We start from the raw sequence: 17,162 nt of genomic DNA, 5'->3' as shown, positions 1-17,162 counted from the left end.
TGGCTTAAAGATGTAGACAAATGTACAGTAATAGTTAAATATATTATGAACAACCTAGTATTTCTTGGAGCAAAACCATGAAGTAATATTCAGGCCTGACTCTTGCATTGCCACGCCAAGCTCCAAGAAGCTGTGAGTAGACAAAGGAAGAGGTAAGAGAAAGCGACTAAAAAATACAAAAAATTCAGTCTGAACCTTAAAAATATGTATTTAAATTTTTTAAATTTAAGATGTTAATATTTAACATATTTTTAAGATTCAGACCAGTTATATACACACAGGCATTTTGTGAGTCATGATTTTATTTCTTTTTTTTAATTATGGTAAAATGCACATAACATAAATTTTACCATCTTAACTGTCTTTAAGGGTACAGTTTAGTAATGTTCAGTACATTCACTTTGCTCACAACCCATCTCTAGAATTCTTTTCATCTTCCCAAACCAAAACTCTATACCCATTAAACAGCTACTGTCCATCCCACCCTCTCTCCACAGCCCCAGGCAACCATTATTCTACTTTCTGTCTCTATGAATGGGACTACTCCAGGGGCATCAGATGAGTGGAATCATACAATATTTGTCCTTTAGTGACTTGAATTGCCTACTTCACTGAGCATAATAAAGGGTAACCGCATGGTTCATCCATGTCGTGGCGTGTATCAGAGTTCCCTTCCTTCCTAAGGCTGAATGATACTCCACTGTATCAATATACCCCATTTTGTTTATCCATTCATTTGTCGATGGACATTTGGGTTGCTTCCACCTTTGGCTGTTGTGAATAGTACTGCTATGAACAAACATGATGTCCACCATTTTATTCTTAATGAAACATCTCTTTATGTGCTTGGTTTTCAGGCCCAGACCCACGGGAAGTGGCCCGTGAAGTGGTACGCTCCGGAATGCATCAACTACTTCAAGTTCTCCAGCAAGAGTGACGTCTGGAGCTTTGGAGTGTTAATGTGGGAAGCATTTTCCTACGGGCAGAAGCCGTATCGGGTGAGCTACATTTGTTTCATTTCCTAATTAACAGACCATCAAAACAGATAAGCCCCAGATTATCTTTAAAGGACCCTGAAAATCATCAAATCTGGACACCCTTTCTGAGTCTTTATCTTTTGAGAGTGGGGGGTGAATATGATCTCACTTTATTCTAAACTGAAAGAAATATTTGAAGCTATCTGGACAGTATGTGGGGTTTTTTTAATTGTGTATTACACATATAAATATGCATAAAATATGTCAACAAAAATTCAATTAACTATCAAGTTAAGAAGGGTAAAAGGGAATTTTATTTGAGCCAAACTGAGGACTATAACCCAGGAAGTAGATTCTCGGAAAGCTCTGAGAACTGTTCCACCGTTAGAAGTCAAAGGCACAGTCATATATATTTTTGAGACAAAGGATCATACATCAAAATGACATACCGATATTTTACATAAAGGTCACTAGGGATACACAGTCCAGGTAAACATGTACAGAGGGAGCGGCAAGTCACCATGACCTACAGAGCTAGGAAAGAGCACTGTTTTTTAAAGAAGTTACAGTGCTAGCGTCAGAAGAAAGGAAAAACAGTGATCTTTATGGTCAAACAGACACTCCCATCTGTGAGGAGCTCTGGTTAATGTGTAACGCAGATGCACACTGCACAGCAGGGAGGGAGGGAGAATGTCCAAACAAACACAGAATTTTATGTTTAATTTTTTTCTTGTCCTGCTTTAAAATATAAATTTTATTTCATCAAATGTATACCCAAATCACCATTTATTAGATTTGAAATAGAAATAATGGCTATTCCCGTTATCAAATTTGTAGCTGTTACCTTTTTTTCGATTTTTTTCTTTCATTCATATATATATATATATATATATATATATACTGAAAAGTGCACAAATCCTAGGCCACAGCTTGATGGATTTTCACAATTGGGACACACCCATGAAGCCAGCCCCCAAATGAAAAAACAGAACAGAAGCCCCCCTTTCCCCCTGCACACACAAAACTTACCCAAGGGTAACCCATCTGACTTCTAGCATCATAGATTAGGTGCTCCTGGTACTTCCCTGGTGGTCCAGTGGTTAAGACTCCACGCTTCCAATGAGGGGGGCCCAGGTTCGGTCCCTGGTCAGAGAACTAGATCCCACATGCCGCAGCTAAAAAGATCCCACATGCCACAACTAAAGATCTTGCACATGACAATGAAGATCCCGTGTGCTGCAACTAAAACCCAGAGCAGCCAAATAAATATTAAAAAAATAGATTAGGTGCTCCTATTTTTTGTACTTTATATAGTTGAAATCACACAGCATGTACTCTTTTGTTTCTTTTGGGGGGTAGGATGTATTTGTTTTGTTTTGCTGCGTGCTATGTTTAAAAAGCTCAAGAATATTTTGTGTGTTTTAGGGAATGAAAGGCAGTGAAGTTTCTGCTATGCTGGAGAAAGGAGAGAGGATGGGGTGCCCTCCAGGGTGTCCGAGAGAGATGTACGAGCTGATGACCCTGTGCTGGACCTATGAGTGAGTACCCAGCCCTTCCTGCCATTTAGCCCAATGCTCTGGAGGCAGATAGAATTGCTGAGCACTAAAAAGGAGCATGAATTCTGTCTTTTCATGAATCAGGGATGGGCTCCTTTCTAAACAAACAATGGGGGGAGAGGTCTTGCTTCCTGGACCACACACTTATATTCTTTAGTCTAAAGAGTATAGACAATTACTCTAATTCGGGATATCAAAATTTAAACGTAGATAATATTGGCCAAAGGGTGGAGGGGTGGTCAAAGTAAAAACATACACTTAAGGGTCTGGTCTGGTGATACGTGCTATTTTGGCATGAGCGGATGGCAGAGGTACTTAGCAGGGGGATGTCATACTTCCTAATTCCTGACCACCTTTCAGAGTGAGGCATGACCACGGATGGTGGCCAGTTCACAGATGGATTGGCCAAGGTAGCACTTCCCGAGAAGCAACTCAGAACTTGGAACAGTGGCCCTAGGGTCTGCACTGAGGGGCCTCACATGGCCTGCCTGGTAGAGCACATGTGACGTTGTAGGCAGGTGATGTCCAGGGCAGCTCAGCTGGCAAGGGAAACACACTGCACCTAAGAATCAGGGACGTGGCCTTTGACCTTGCCTGGGTTTGGCAGCCTGGACATGCATCATGGGGAAACCTCCAAGCCATGGTCTCTGTCCCTCTGACACTGAAGTGTGCGTATAGCGCCCTTGCAACTTGGCAATGATGCAGGTCTGTCATCCGGGGGAGCTCATATATCTGCCAGTAGATTTGGTACTTCGAGGGTCAGGTTTGTTCTCAGATATGACAGCTGATATTGCAAGAGTATCTTCAGGATGATGGATATTTCAGGTGCTTTCAGATGCCACCTGGGATTCTGCAACACCCCGGGAAGCATCTTCCACAACTGTAGCTGGGAGTGGAAGTGAAGAATCTCATTATTATCTAGAAGTGACCCAGGGTCAGCAAAAGAGAGGGCAGTTATTTCCCTGCCACTTTCCTCATGGAGGTTACAATTCTGGGCTAGGCAAACAGGAAACAAATTAACCCCAACATAAACGTCTGATTATGTATTGTGATGGGTGCTATAGAGCAAGCTACAGGGAGCTTTGAATGAGAGTAGAGAGTTTTGGGGGGAGGGTCATACTTCCATTGGAGAGTCCATACTGGCCTCTTTTAGGGAGGGGCATTCCAACCGAGAACTGCAGGTTGAGGAGCTTGAGTGCCGGCAATGCCCCCACTAGGCACGAGGGTCAGAGCGGAAAGAGCACCCCAGACCCAGGTAGTCGGGAGTGACCAGGACGCTGGCACACACACAGGACACTTGACCACCCTCCTCTGCAGAAGCTCAGTGATGTCCTAGAGGCAACCTCACCCGTGGTATAAAGGAGAGGTTCCCTGGGAAACCTGACCAGGTGTCTTTGCTGAGGGCCAGTCTGTACTCCTGTTTCCCTACACTAGTTTGTTTGCTTGGTGCTAGGCTGCTGGGTGGATGAAACCCTTATAGCAAGACTCAAAGGGACTCTTGGTGCATTTGGATCCCCATGGTAGGAGTAGAACACCCTGTTTGGCAAAGATGTTGAAGTTGTGTTCTTTGGCTTGAAGTTTAGTAGCAGGAGGGAGGCTTTCCTTCCGTGTGGACACAGGTTTCCACACATGGTCCTACATCCCAGGCTTGGCCATCACGTCCCCTCCTGCAACACAATGTGGTGGCCAGAGACATCTTCCCACAGTGAGTGTGGTCTATAGACATGACCACAGATGGCTGATATTTTTACGCAGTTTTATTGCCTGCTCTTGAAAGCTGTAGGTGCAACCATTTGTTTGATGCCCTTTGACAAGACAACCTATTTTGGTTCTGTAGAAGCCACCCTGCCCTTATAACAGTAAATGATTCTTGGTTCCCATGGGTGGTCCCTGGCTGTTCTCTTATAACTAGACTGAACCATGTGAAATCACAGTTGTTGTAGGTCAAAAAGGTTGAATGTGGACAGTTCATGCAGTTTAACCTCAAGTTCTATGTCACTTTTTGGGCAGTTTTACCCACTTGCAATATAGCCAAAACTCTTGCAAAATAAAATTAACTTCCAAGCAAGGATAGACTCTCCGAATTTTAAGAAATACTTGCTTCCAACTGATTCTGTTCAGTATGCCCATGTTAGAGAAAGCAGAGATGTCTATAGAAGTTTGTTTAGAGGTTGCAAGTTGTTAAAAAAACTTTTACCCATGGTTTATATACATCATCGCCTCACCTGCCAACAGTGACAGAAGTAAGGCCTGGCCACGTTAAGGTTTAGAATAGCAGCGTCTTTTCAGAAAATCCAGAGCCATCTGATTGGGGTGTGGGGATGGGAAGTTTAAATTGTGTCCACATTGAGTCAAACGTTAAATATATATCTGCAGCACACTGACCAACTAAGTATTTTCAGACACGTTCTGTTTTGCTAGGTCATAAGGAAACAGTCTCTGAACCTGCGGTTGAAAGATCCTGACTTTGAGAACAAAACTTTCCCATCTTTAAGGTGGACAGGAGTCACCTGGGAACCTTGTTGAATGCATATTGCGTTCTTTAGGTCTGGGGTGGGCCTAACATTGTATTCCCCAGAGGCTTCTGGTCAGCCACACTTAGAGCAGGGATGCAGTGTGACCGCAGGCTCATGAGGAAGTGGGGCGCCGCCACTCCACTAGCGCTTGGCCTGCAAAGACCCCTGCTGTGACCAGCACTTTTTCACAAGCATTGATTACAGACAATAATGCCTCTCTTCCCTTTGCAGCGTGGAGAACAGGCCCGGATTTGTAGCAGTGGAACTGCGGCTGCGCAATTACTACTACGATGTGGTTAACTAACGGCTCTGGCGCCCTTCTGTGGCTGCCTTTGAGCAAATGAGCAGTCGAGGGAAGACTATTCCAATGCTTTGATTTTGAGTCTCCATCTTCCTCCGCCCGGGAGAGCCAGCTCAGGTGGAATGTTCCACTGACTGTCGTTCCCCAAAGCCTGTCCTGGAACACGCCCTCCACAAAGCAACCCGTCCCAGAGGAACGGTGGGAAGACAGACAGACACCAGGACCAAGGGTCCCGTGGATTCATGTGTGTTTCTTGTCTGTGTGGCAGGTTATTTGCAGGATTTGTTTCCAAATTTCTTTCTGTCTTTTCAGTTCTCGGGCTCCTGGGCTGCATTTGAATACCCAGCATCACCATGGGGTGCTGAACCCTCTTGCCCATTTCGGCTGCATTTTCAGTGGCCAGAGGGTGCCCTTGGCTTGTGATGCCTGCCGTGGAGGGAAGGAAGGGAGAGGAGAAGAGGTTTGACTGCCTCCAGAACATGGCCCCTACAGGTCCCAAGACTGAGCCCTGCCACTGAAAAACATTCCCCGATAAAAGTGTTTTGAGGCTTAAAAAAATCAGGCTGGACCACTGCAATTTCTAAGCCTGTAGCCCAGTTAAGGGAAAATAAAAAGTATGGATACTGCTTTTGCTCTATGTGTTCTGAGGCAGAAGACTCACATCTGTATGAAAAATGGAGCCTGTTGGAATGAATTGGCTTGGCTTACTTTCCCCCCAAAAGCCTCTCTGAAGACTGTACTTGACTGGAGACTAATAAATAAAGTTCTTCGTGGAGACCCAGTAGGGAAGAGGATGTCTGTCCTCTCAGGTCTGACCTAGGACAGACAGCAGGGTACAGCGGGCTGTCGTCTGCTTAGTGGGGTCCAAGCTTGCTCTCCCCTAGAGAGGGCCTGCAGCCAGAATTCCCTGACTTTTTCTGTATACATAGTGAGGGACAACCTGGTGGCCAAGGTCATCTAAAGAGGAGTTTCTAAGGCAAGTATCAATTCACAATAAAGCCACAGATCCTGACCCTCTCCACAAGTAAACCTCATTGAGTGTGACTTTGGGTTGAAGATACAAGACCCGAGAACTTTTTTCTAGTCCCTGAGTCTTAGTTAATCCTTGGCTAATGTTTGATCTCACTGATATCAGATTTGCTGTAGCCATCCTTCTCAGGTCAGTCGAGACACATAAACTCAGACCATCTTGTCTTCAGTGGTACCTAAGACATTTTAAAGTGTACATCCAGCCTATGGCCAGAGAGGAGGCCCCACTCATGACAGGGGAGCCAGGCACGGAGAAAGGCAGCAGTCGGCACCCCAGCTTAGCCAGCAGAAGACATGGGTCCACTGGTAGAACTTGTGTTAAGAAACTTTCAGAAGCCGCCCATGCTTTTTTGCCACATGGTGGTTTAATCATCGTGTTAAAGAGAGGATCCCTGTATGCTGAGCAGATACTCAAAACAACGGCAATGCACATTTAGAGTCCCTGAGATTATAAAGATGAGTGACACAATCTCTGTGGTCAGGTTGTTTGTAGAATCATCACAGAAAGGGCTGGATAAAGCAGTAATGGCATCTGAGAAAGAGACCATCCATACACACTGCTGAACTCCCAGGGTCCTTCTTCTACCCGCAAAGTGTGTCTGTAGCAAGGCCACACACTTACAGGAATAGAGGGCATGCATGTCATAAACATGTAGCGCTCTTGCCTTCTTTCCAGTGGGATTTTCCACACTGTCTAGCAGCTCAACACACTTCCCAGGAGTCTGGGGATGAAGAACATCTAGAATGTGAGTGGGCAAGAGATGCCCTGCCCAGGAGGCAGCCAGCACTCCCCTCCGCTCTGTCCTCTGCTTCTCCCCCTAGTGGAAAGAGGCCTGTGTGTAGAATTTTCACTGTGGCCGCTCGCCCAAGTCTTGTCTAGTGAAAATTGTGTCCTGCGTTAGAGATAACTGTTCTCCTCCCTGGGGTCACAGAGGAAGGCACATAGGGAAAGGCACCTTTGTGGAAGGATTTATGATGTAAATGAGCAAAATTTGGAAGCTTAGGGCTTACTGCAGGGCTGGGCTTTCACATGCATGCTGCCCTTCTGATGGGTCTAACCACGTCTTTACCTGGGTCTGGGCGCCCTCCATGTGCCTTCACCTTTTGGTCCATGTTTAGCAGGAACAAAAGGACAGCACATCAGACACACGGCCCTGGCCAGTACCAATTGTCTGCTGATGCCACAAACACTTTGTCACCTCAGTGGGACCAAAAGTTTTTGTAGCAGAAACACAGTTCATTCTGTGGTTAAAATAATTACAAGTGCTTTTCGTTTGAGCATGTCCTTCCCCTGCACTTGCTGGTACCAGCCTTGCCTTTGTCCTTTGCGTGGTGACTTCACATTTACCCCAGCCCAATGACTGCAACCCCACCTGGGTTTTCACATGTAGGGGTGACTGCCGGTTTATCAGGCTCCCACACTCCCAAAGAGCACACTCTACCTGTCAATCCGGGCATCATATTCTCCATTCATTTCAGAAGAGCAATCTTTTGTCACTGGACTTTTTTTCAACTGTGATTTTTAATAAAACTTTTAAATGAGCTTTGTGATGATATTCATGGATGTGATTAAAGTATGATAGGTTATACTGTCAAATACACGGTGCCAAACAGCATTGTCAAATGTGCAACATGTATTTTAAAAAATGGTAAGTCCCCAGCCACATCCTAAAAAGATGGATGTATGCAGGCTGGTCGGAGCACATCTGGAAGCTTCTGCCATGCACAGAAGGAAAAGGCCTGTCAAGGAGGGCCCTGGCCCACCATGATCCTCTGTTCACGGGCAGGGGATCTGCCCAGCGAGAGCCTCATAGCTCACATCGTACACTAATGAGAGGTGGGCTAACAAGACAGAAATCCCAAAAGAGGCCAGAGCAGCATTGTGGCTGGTGAACTTTCCCTTTCTCTGTACAGATAGCTTAGGGAGCATTGGGGGTATCAAGAAAAGATATCCAGAGCCCCCATCCCCTGTTTTAAAGGAGGTTACACACATGCATGGACATCGCATACATACACATACATACACACACACACCATGCACATACACACACTGCAATAAAGCACACGTGCACACTGAACCTTATTCCGAATGACCACTTCAATGCCACCGTGGAGCAGACATCCTGCCTCAGAATACATGCTAGTGGATCTAGTCATCTCTCTTCTACCTGCTCTGGGCCTGTGTAAAGTACCAGAGTCTCTCCTGGCCATCAGCCTCCCTCCCAGCCCCACTAGAGGTCCTCCAGCTCCTGGCAGGCAGAGGTTTGGAGGAGACCTGGGTTGGCTGGCCTCACACTCCATTGGTGGGCCCTGAGACCAGGAGGGCCCCAGAAGGGGGATGACTGCCAAAAAGCCCTTTGGCTGGTTTCCCTGGAAGCAGGGCACAACAGGTGGTCTCCGGCACTGACCTTGGGCGAGTCATGCAAACTCAACCTCCTGATGTGCATGACTGCAGCTGAGGGTTACCCACTGACCTACGATGACATGTGTAAGTGGTGGCCACAGAGGCCAGGAGCCATATTCTAAAAATGCCAGTGGGCCCCACAGCCTGTGCCCCCAAGAGCAATGGGCGACCTGGTCGATGGGGATTCGGTAGGCCAGCAGGTGGCACTGTGTGACAGCTCAGGAAGTGACTTCTTCAACCCCAGGGAGGGCGCAGAACCCAGGTAATCACATGTTTGTGATCCTTGGAAGCAGGGATGTGAGATGGCTTTGTCACCAAAGTGACCTCGGGCAGAGAGAGATTTTAAGACCTACCCTTGTCTTTCCAAGGGGAGGAGGGGACTTCAGAACCAGCCAATAAACACTTTATCTTTTTAGAAGAAGCACCCATTAGACCTTGTCTGTCCCGAGCTGCTGTTAAGATGAGAGCTGCTGGGGCCCGAAGGAAAGGGGGGCGGCAGAGAACAGCTGACTTCCTGTACGCTTGGGTGACTTCTTGTCCACTCAAGAGTTCCATTTCATTGAAATTGGCCCATTCTGGTGGTGTTGACTGGAGGAAGAGAATGTGTTTTTCCCATCCCACCCACACAGGCCAAACCGAGGGGTCTGAAAACTAACCCCCCATATGGGGGGGGGAGGGGGCTATGAATGACATTGCTATAAAGAAACGTATCAAATGACCACCTGATACATGGAAGTGACAACTCATTGTGTGACCCTGAACTGCCTATCAATTTGTAGAACACCTAAGGCCAGGAGCATGAGTGGCTCCCAGCTTCTGAAACATAAAGCTGATTTTCAGAAAAATGAAAATAATTTGAAAGAGCCAGAAAGAGATTCTAGTTCAGGAAAAACGATGCTGCCATTTCCCACTGTATGCAGCAGTTGCTTCCATCTAGACACTGGCTTGTGGCCTCAGGGTGGAATTTGTCCCTGCTTCAGGGAAAGCAAGTCCTCCTGAATCATGGCCTTTCTCAGGTATTGGGAGCCCAGCAGAGGCAAAGCACAGTCAGGCCCCAGGCCCTACACCTTTTCCTTCTCCCTGCTGTCCATCCAAAGAAAAACCGGAGAAACAGCTCACAGGTGTCTTCCTGCAAACATGAGTCTGGAAGACAGAGCTGTGCTCTGCACCCAGCAGTTCCCTGATCAAATAACACGGCTGAGTGCATTCCCACGTAAGGACTCTGGTGCCCCGTTAGCCCAAAGTTCAAGGAATAAAGTGCAACAAAGACGTTTTCACACATTTTTTTCTAGCTCATCATTTTCCCGGCTTCTTTGACCACAGAAGCACTATTGTGCTCAATGCCTACTAGCAAGACCAAGCTGGTGTTCCTCACAGACTTTAGGAAATGCCAGACTTACCACGCAGGAGGGAGGGATCTCTACAGTGGGATACTGTGCACTTGTGGGAACGTAATTCTGTCCCTGAAATCATCCAAGGAAACAGTTACCCTGTTCTTATTAGCTGAAAAACCAGCCCTGTCCTGTTCTCAAATGTGGGTTATTTATACATCATGTTCCCTCTCTCTCTTTCCTTCTCTCTCTCTCTCTCTCTCACATACACACACACACAAACACAAACACACATACACACAACACTGGGACACATATAATCAATCTTTCCTTCCAAGAAAAAGAAATAAAATGATAGCATTTTGATACAGAAGGAGGACCCAGGGCACATAACTTGATGTTTCATTACATAGAGCTCTTTTTAAGACCACTTATTTATTATTTTGTAGTTTTAAAAAATTAACCTACATTAAGAAAGTACACATTTCCAGAGCCACCATCACCAAATCCAGCAAAAATCCACCTGGACACCCAGCACGTCCTGAGCTGATTCAAACCCGTCCTGTGCCTGTTTAAACTCATGATCTCACCAGCTGGGCACTGCCAGTCACTGCCCCTTTATGGGGCATTAGCTGACTAAGTGATGCTCTCAGCCCACATGTTACTCAGCTGAGGACATTTCCAGGAGCTATTTTCTCAGCAAGGCGTTATTTTACCCAAGTCGTGATTCATGAGACTTTACGCCTTTGCAGTCTTTGAGGTCTTCAAATGACTCAGTTTTCCATGACAACCATTCAACTGTGGAACAGTGAGTGGAAATTGTATGTTGTTCACAAACAACTCTTCCTCGTTCATAAAAGTAAAGAGCCAGTGTCTAGTATTGTTTATTCTGCATAGCGCATATGAAATGACACCATGAATTTCTATAAACCACCAAGGATGTCAAAGCTCTTTGGAAGACAACACTGTTAATACCCACAGCTTGTGAACAGTTGCTCTGAGTCCCTCCTCCCCCAACATGGGGGAAGAGGTGGTGCCTCAGCTTCACAGACAATGAACAGGAAAGGAAAGGTAGGAAAGATCATTGATCAAGAAAACCATCTGGAAAATAAAAAAAGAAAACCATTTGAGGGACCTTCAAGATGGCGGAGGAGTAACATGTGGAGATAACCTTCCTCCCACAAATATATCAAAAATACATCTACATGTGGAACAACTCCTACAGAATATCTACTGAATGCTGGCAGAAGATCTCAGACATCCCAAAAGGCAAGAAAATCCCCACGTACCTGGCCGTGTGGCTGACAGGGTCTCAGTGGCCCGGCCTGGTGTCAGGCCTAAGCTTCTGAGGTGGGAGAGCCGAGTTCAGGACACTGTACACCAGAGACCTCCCAGTCCCATGTAATATCAATCAGTAACAGCTCTCCCAGAGATCTCCATCCCAATGCTAAGGCCCAGCTCCACCCAATGGCCAGCAAACTCCAGTGTTGAATCCCCCATGACAAACAACTAGCAAGACAAGAACACAACACCACACATTAGCAGAGAGGCTGCCTAAAATCATAATAAGTTCACAGACACCACAAAGCACACCACCGGATGCAGCCCTGCCCACCAGAAAGGCAAGATCGAGCCCCACCCACCAGAATACAAGCACCAGTCCCCTCCACCAGGAAGCTTACACAAGCCATGAACCAGCCTTAACCACTGCGGGCAGAAATCAAAAACAATGGGAACTATGAACCTGCAGCCTGCAAAAATCAGACCCTAAACACAGTAAGTTAAGCAAAATGGGAAGACAGAGAAATATGCAGCAGATGAAGGAGCAACGTAAAAACCCACCAGACCAAAGAAATGAAGAGGAAATAGGCAGACTACCTGAAAAAGAATTCAGAGTAATGATAGTAAAGTGATCCAAAATCTTGGAAATAGAATAGAGAAAATAAAAGAAACATTTAACAAGGACCTAGAAGAACTAAAGAGCAAACAAACAATGATGAACAACACAATAAATGAAATTAAAAATTCTCTAGAAGGAATCAACGGTAGAATAACTGAGGAAGAAGGACAGATAAAACAGCTGGAAGATAAAATAATGGAAATAACTGCCAGGGAGCAGAATTAAAAAAAAAAGAATGAAAAGAATTGAAGACAGTCTCAGAGACCTCTGGGACAACATTAAACACACCAACATTCAAACTACAGGGGTCCCAGAAAAAGAAGAGAAAATGAAAGTGTCTGTGAAAATATTGAAGGGATTATAGTTGAAAACTTCCCCAACATGGGAAAGGAAATAGTCACTCAAGTACTGGAAGTGCAGAGAGTCCCATACAGGATAAATCCAAGGAGAAACACACAGAGACACATATTAATCAAACTATCAAAAATTAAATACAAAGAAAAAATATTAACAGCAGCAAGGGAAAAGCAACAAATAACATACAAGGGAATCCCCATAAGGTTAACAGCTGATCTTTCAGCAGAAACTCTGTAAGCCAGAAGGGAGTGGCAGGACATATTTAAAGTGATGAAAGGGAAAAACCTACAACCAAAATTACCCTACCCAGCAAGGATCTCATTCAGATTCGATGGAGAAATTAAAACCTTTGCAGACAAGCAAAACTTAAGAGAATTCAGCACCATCAAACCAGCTTTACAACAAATGCTAAAGGGACTTCTCTAGGCAGGAAACACAAGAAAAGGAAAAGACCTAAAAAACCCAAAACAATTAAGAAAAGGGTAATAGGAACATATACATCAATAATTACCTTAAATGTAAATGGATTAAATATTCCAACCAAAAGATATAGACTGGCTGAATGGATACAAAAACATGACCCATATATATTCTGTCTACAAGAGACCCACTTCAGACCTAGGGACATATACAAACTGAAAGTGAGGGGATGGAAAAAGATATTCCATGCAAATAGAAATCAAAAGAAAGCTGGAGTAACAATTCTCATATCAGACAAAATAGACTTTAAAATAAAGACTATTATTAAAGAGACAAAGAAGGACACTACATAATGATCAAGGAATCAATCCAAGAAAATATAACATTGTAACATTTATGCACCCAATATAGGAGCACTCGATACATAAGGCAAATGCTAAAAGCCATAAAAGGGGAAATTGACAGTAACACAATCATAGTAGGGGACTTTAACATCCTACTTTCACGAATGGACAGATCAACCAAAATGAAAATAAATAAGGAAACACAAGCTTTAAATGACACATTAAACAAGATAGACCTAATTGAAACTGATATTTATAGGGCATTCCATCCAAAAACAACAGAATACACTTTCTTCTCAAGTGTTCATGGAACATTCTCCAGGATAGATCATATCTTGGGTCACAAATCAAGTCTTGGTAAATTTAAGAAAATTGAAATCATATCAAGTACCTTTTCCGATCACAGTGCTATGAGACTAGATATCAATAACAGGAAAAAAAACTATAAAAAATACAAACACATGGAGTTTAAACAATACACTACTAAATAACTAAAAAATCACTGAAAAATCAAAAAGGAAATCAAAAAATATCTAGAAATAAATGACAATGAAAACACGATGAGCGAAAACCTATGGGATACCATAAAAGCAGTTCTAAGAGGGAAGTTTACAGCAATACAATCCTACCTCAAGAAAGTAGAAAAATCTCAAATAAACAACCTAACCTTACACCTAAAGCAATTAGAGAAAGAAGAACAAAAAAACCCAAAGTTAGCAGAAGCAAAGAAATCATAAAGATCAGATCAGAAATAAATGAAAAAGAAATGAAGGAAATGATCTCAAAGATCAATAAAGCTAAAAGCTGGTTCTTTGAGAAGATAAACAAAACTAATAAACCACTGCCAGACTCATCAAGAAAAAAAGGGAGAAGACTCAAATCAATAGAACTAGAAATGAAAAAGGAGAAGTAACAACTGACACTGCAGAAATACAAAGCATCATGAGAGATTACTACAAGCAACTATATGCCAATAAAATGAACAACCTGGAAGAAATGGACAAATTCTTAGAAAAGCACAACCTTCTGATTGAACCAGGAAGAAATAGAAAATATGAACAAACCAATCACAAGCACTGAAATCGAAAATGTAATTTAAAATCTTCCAACAAACAAAAGCTCAGGACCAGATAGCTTCATAGGCGAATTCTATCAAACATTTAGAGAAGAGCTAACATCAATCCTTCTCAAACTCCTCCAAAATATAGCAGAGGGAGGAACACTCCCAAACTCATTCTACAAGGCCACCATCACCGTGATATAAAAACCAGACAAAGATGTCACAAAAAAAGAAAACTACAGGCCAATATCATTGATGAACATAAATGCAAAAATCCTCAAGAAAATACTAACAAACAGAATCCAACAACGCATTACAAGGATCATACACCATGAACAAGTGGGTTCCCAGGAATGCTAGGATTCTTCAATAGATGCAAATCAATTAATGTAATATACCATATTAACAAGTTGAAGAATAAAAACCATATGATCATCTCAATACATGCAGAACAACCTTTCGACAAAATTCAACACCGATTTATGATAAAAAGCCTTCAGAAAGTAGGCATAGAGGGAACTCACCTAAACATAATAAAGGCCATATATGACAAAGCCACAGCCAACATCATTCTTAGTGGTGAAAAACTGAAACCATTTCCTCTAAAATCAGGAACAAGACAAGGATACCCACTCTCACCACTATTATTCAACATAGTTTTGGAAGTTTTAGCCACAGCAATCAGAGAAGAAAAAGAAATAAAAGGAATCTAAATTGGAAAAGAAGAAGTAAAGCTGTCACTCTTTGCAGATGACATGATACTATACATAGAGAATCCTAAAGATGCTACCAGAAAACTACTAGAACTAATCAATGAATTTGGTAAAGTAGCAGGATACAAAATTAATGCACAGAAATCTCTTGCACCCCTATACACTAATGATGAAAAATCTGAAAGTGAAATTAAGGAAACATTCCCATTGACCATTGCAGCAAAAAGAAAATACCTAGGAATAAACGTATCTAAGGAGACAAAAGAACTGTATGCAGAAAACTATAAGACACTGATGAAAGAAATTAAAGATGATACAAACAGATGGAGAGATATACCATGTTCTTTGATTGGAAGAATCAACATTGTGAAAATGACTATACTACCCAAAGCAATCTACAGATTCAATGCAATTCCTGTCAAACTACCACTGGCATTTTTCACAGAAGTAGGACAAAAACTTTCACAATTTGTATGGAAACACAAACGACCCCGAATAGCCAAAACAATCTTGAGAAAGAAAAATGGAGCTGGAGAAATCAGGTTCCCTGTTTCAGACTATACTACAAAGCTACAGTAATCAAGACAATATAGTACTGGCTCAGAAACATAAATATGGATCAATGGAATAGGATAGAAAGCCCAGAGATAAACCCATATACCTATGGTCAACTTATCTTTGATAAAGGAGGCAGGAATATACAATGGATAAAAGACAGCCTCTTCAATAAGTGGTGCTGGGAAAACTGGACAGCTACATGTAAAAGAATGAAATTAGAACACTCCCTAACACAATAACAAAAATATACTCAAAATGGATTAAAGACCTAAATGTAAGTCCAGACACTATAAAACTCTTAGAGGAAAACATAGGAAGAACACTCTGACATAAATCACAGCAAGATCCCTTTTGACCCACCTCCTAGAGAAATGGAAATAAAAACAAAAATAAGCAAATGAGACCTAATCAAAATTAAGAGCTTTGCACAGCAAAGGAAACCATAAACAAGACAAAAGACAACGCTCAGAATGGGAGAAAATATTTGCAAATGAAGCAACTGACAATGGATTAACCTCCAAAAATATACAAGCAGTTCATGTAGCTCAATATCAAAAAAAAACAAACAATCTAATCCAAAAATGGGCAGAAGATCTAAATAGACATTTCTCCAAAGAAGATATACAGATTGCCAACAGACACACGAAAGGATTCTCAACATCATTAATCATTAGAGAAATGCAAATCAAAACTACAATGAGATATCATCTCACACCAGTCAGAATGGCCATCATCAAAAAATCTACAAACAATAAATGCTGGAGAGGGTGTGGAGAAAAGGGAACACTCTTGCACTGCTGGTGGGAATGTAAATTGATACAGCCACTATGGAGAACAGTATGGAGGTTCCTTAAAAAACTAAAAGTAGAACTACCATATGACCCAGCAATCCCACTACTGGGCATATACGCTGAGAAAACCATAATTCAAAAAGAGTCATGAACCACAATGTTCATTGCAGCTCTATTTACAGTAGCCAGGACATGGAAGCAGCCTAAGTGTCCATCGACAGATGAATGGATAAAGAAGATGTGGTATATATATATATATATATATATATATATATATATATATATATACACAATGGAATATTACTCAGCCATAAAAGGAATCAAAATTGAGTTATTTGTAGTGAGGTGGATGGACCTAGAGTCTGTCATACAGAGTGAAGTAAGTCAGAAAGAGAAAAACAAATACTGTATGCTAACACATATATATGGAATCTAAAAAAATAAAAAAAAAACGGTGCTGATGAACCTAGGGACAGTACAGGAATAAAGACGAAGACGTAGAGAATGGAATTGAGTACTAGGGGAGGGGCAAGTATAAGGTGGGACAAAGTGAGAAAGTAACATTGACATATATACACTACCAAATGTAAAATAGATAGCTAGTGGGAAGCAGCTGAATTGCACAGGGAGATCAGCTCGGTGCTTTGTGACCACCTAGAGGGGTGGGATAGGGAGGGTGAGAGGGAGATGCAAGAGGGAAGGGTTATGGGGATATATGTATATGTATATGTATAGCTGATTCACATTGTTATACAGCAGAAACTAACACAACACTGTAAAGCAATTATACTCCAATAAAGATGTTAAAAAAAAAGAAAACCATTTTGTTGAATTCGAGTCCTCAGGTGGGTTGTTCCAGAAAGAAAGTGATTTTCACCGAAGTAGGCGAGTCATCTGCATCTGCT

General features: G+C 42.7%; 1 protein-coding gene across 3 annotated transcripts in view; it reads left to right on the top strand.

The window, feature by feature from the left end:
- Nucleotides 1-7,923, top strand: part of SYK (spleen associated tyrosine kinase) — a 96,669-nt gene extending 88,746 nt beyond the window's left edge. For 2 of the 3 annotated variants that reach the window (XM_019936291.3, XM_019936290.3), the window contains 3 exons: nt 858-998; nt 2,403-2,515; nt 5,281-7,923. In XM_019936291.3, the coding sequence (XP_019791850.1) occupies nt 858-998; nt 2,403-2,515; nt 5,281-5,353 (327 nt within the window). In that variant the 3' untranslated portion in view covers nt 5,354-7,923. Of the gene's footprint in view, nt 1-857; nt 999-2,402; nt 2,516-5,280 lie in introns of those variants that run through there. The other variant, XM_019936292.3, reaches the window with a different exon arrangement.
- The last annotated feature ends 9,239 nt before the right edge of the window (nt 7,924-17,162 follow it).

Source organism: Tursiops truncatus, chromosome 6 (genome assembly GCF_011762595.2).
Source record: "Tursiops truncatus isolate mTurTru1 chromosome 6, mTurTru1.mat.Y, whole genome shotgun sequence".
Classification (NCBI taxonomy): Eukaryota; Metazoa; Chordata; class Mammalia; order Artiodactyla; family Delphinidae; genus Tursiops; species Tursiops truncatus.
Note: the sequence above shows the minus strand (reverse complement) of the source record. Positions and strands in the feature narration are given on the sequence as shown.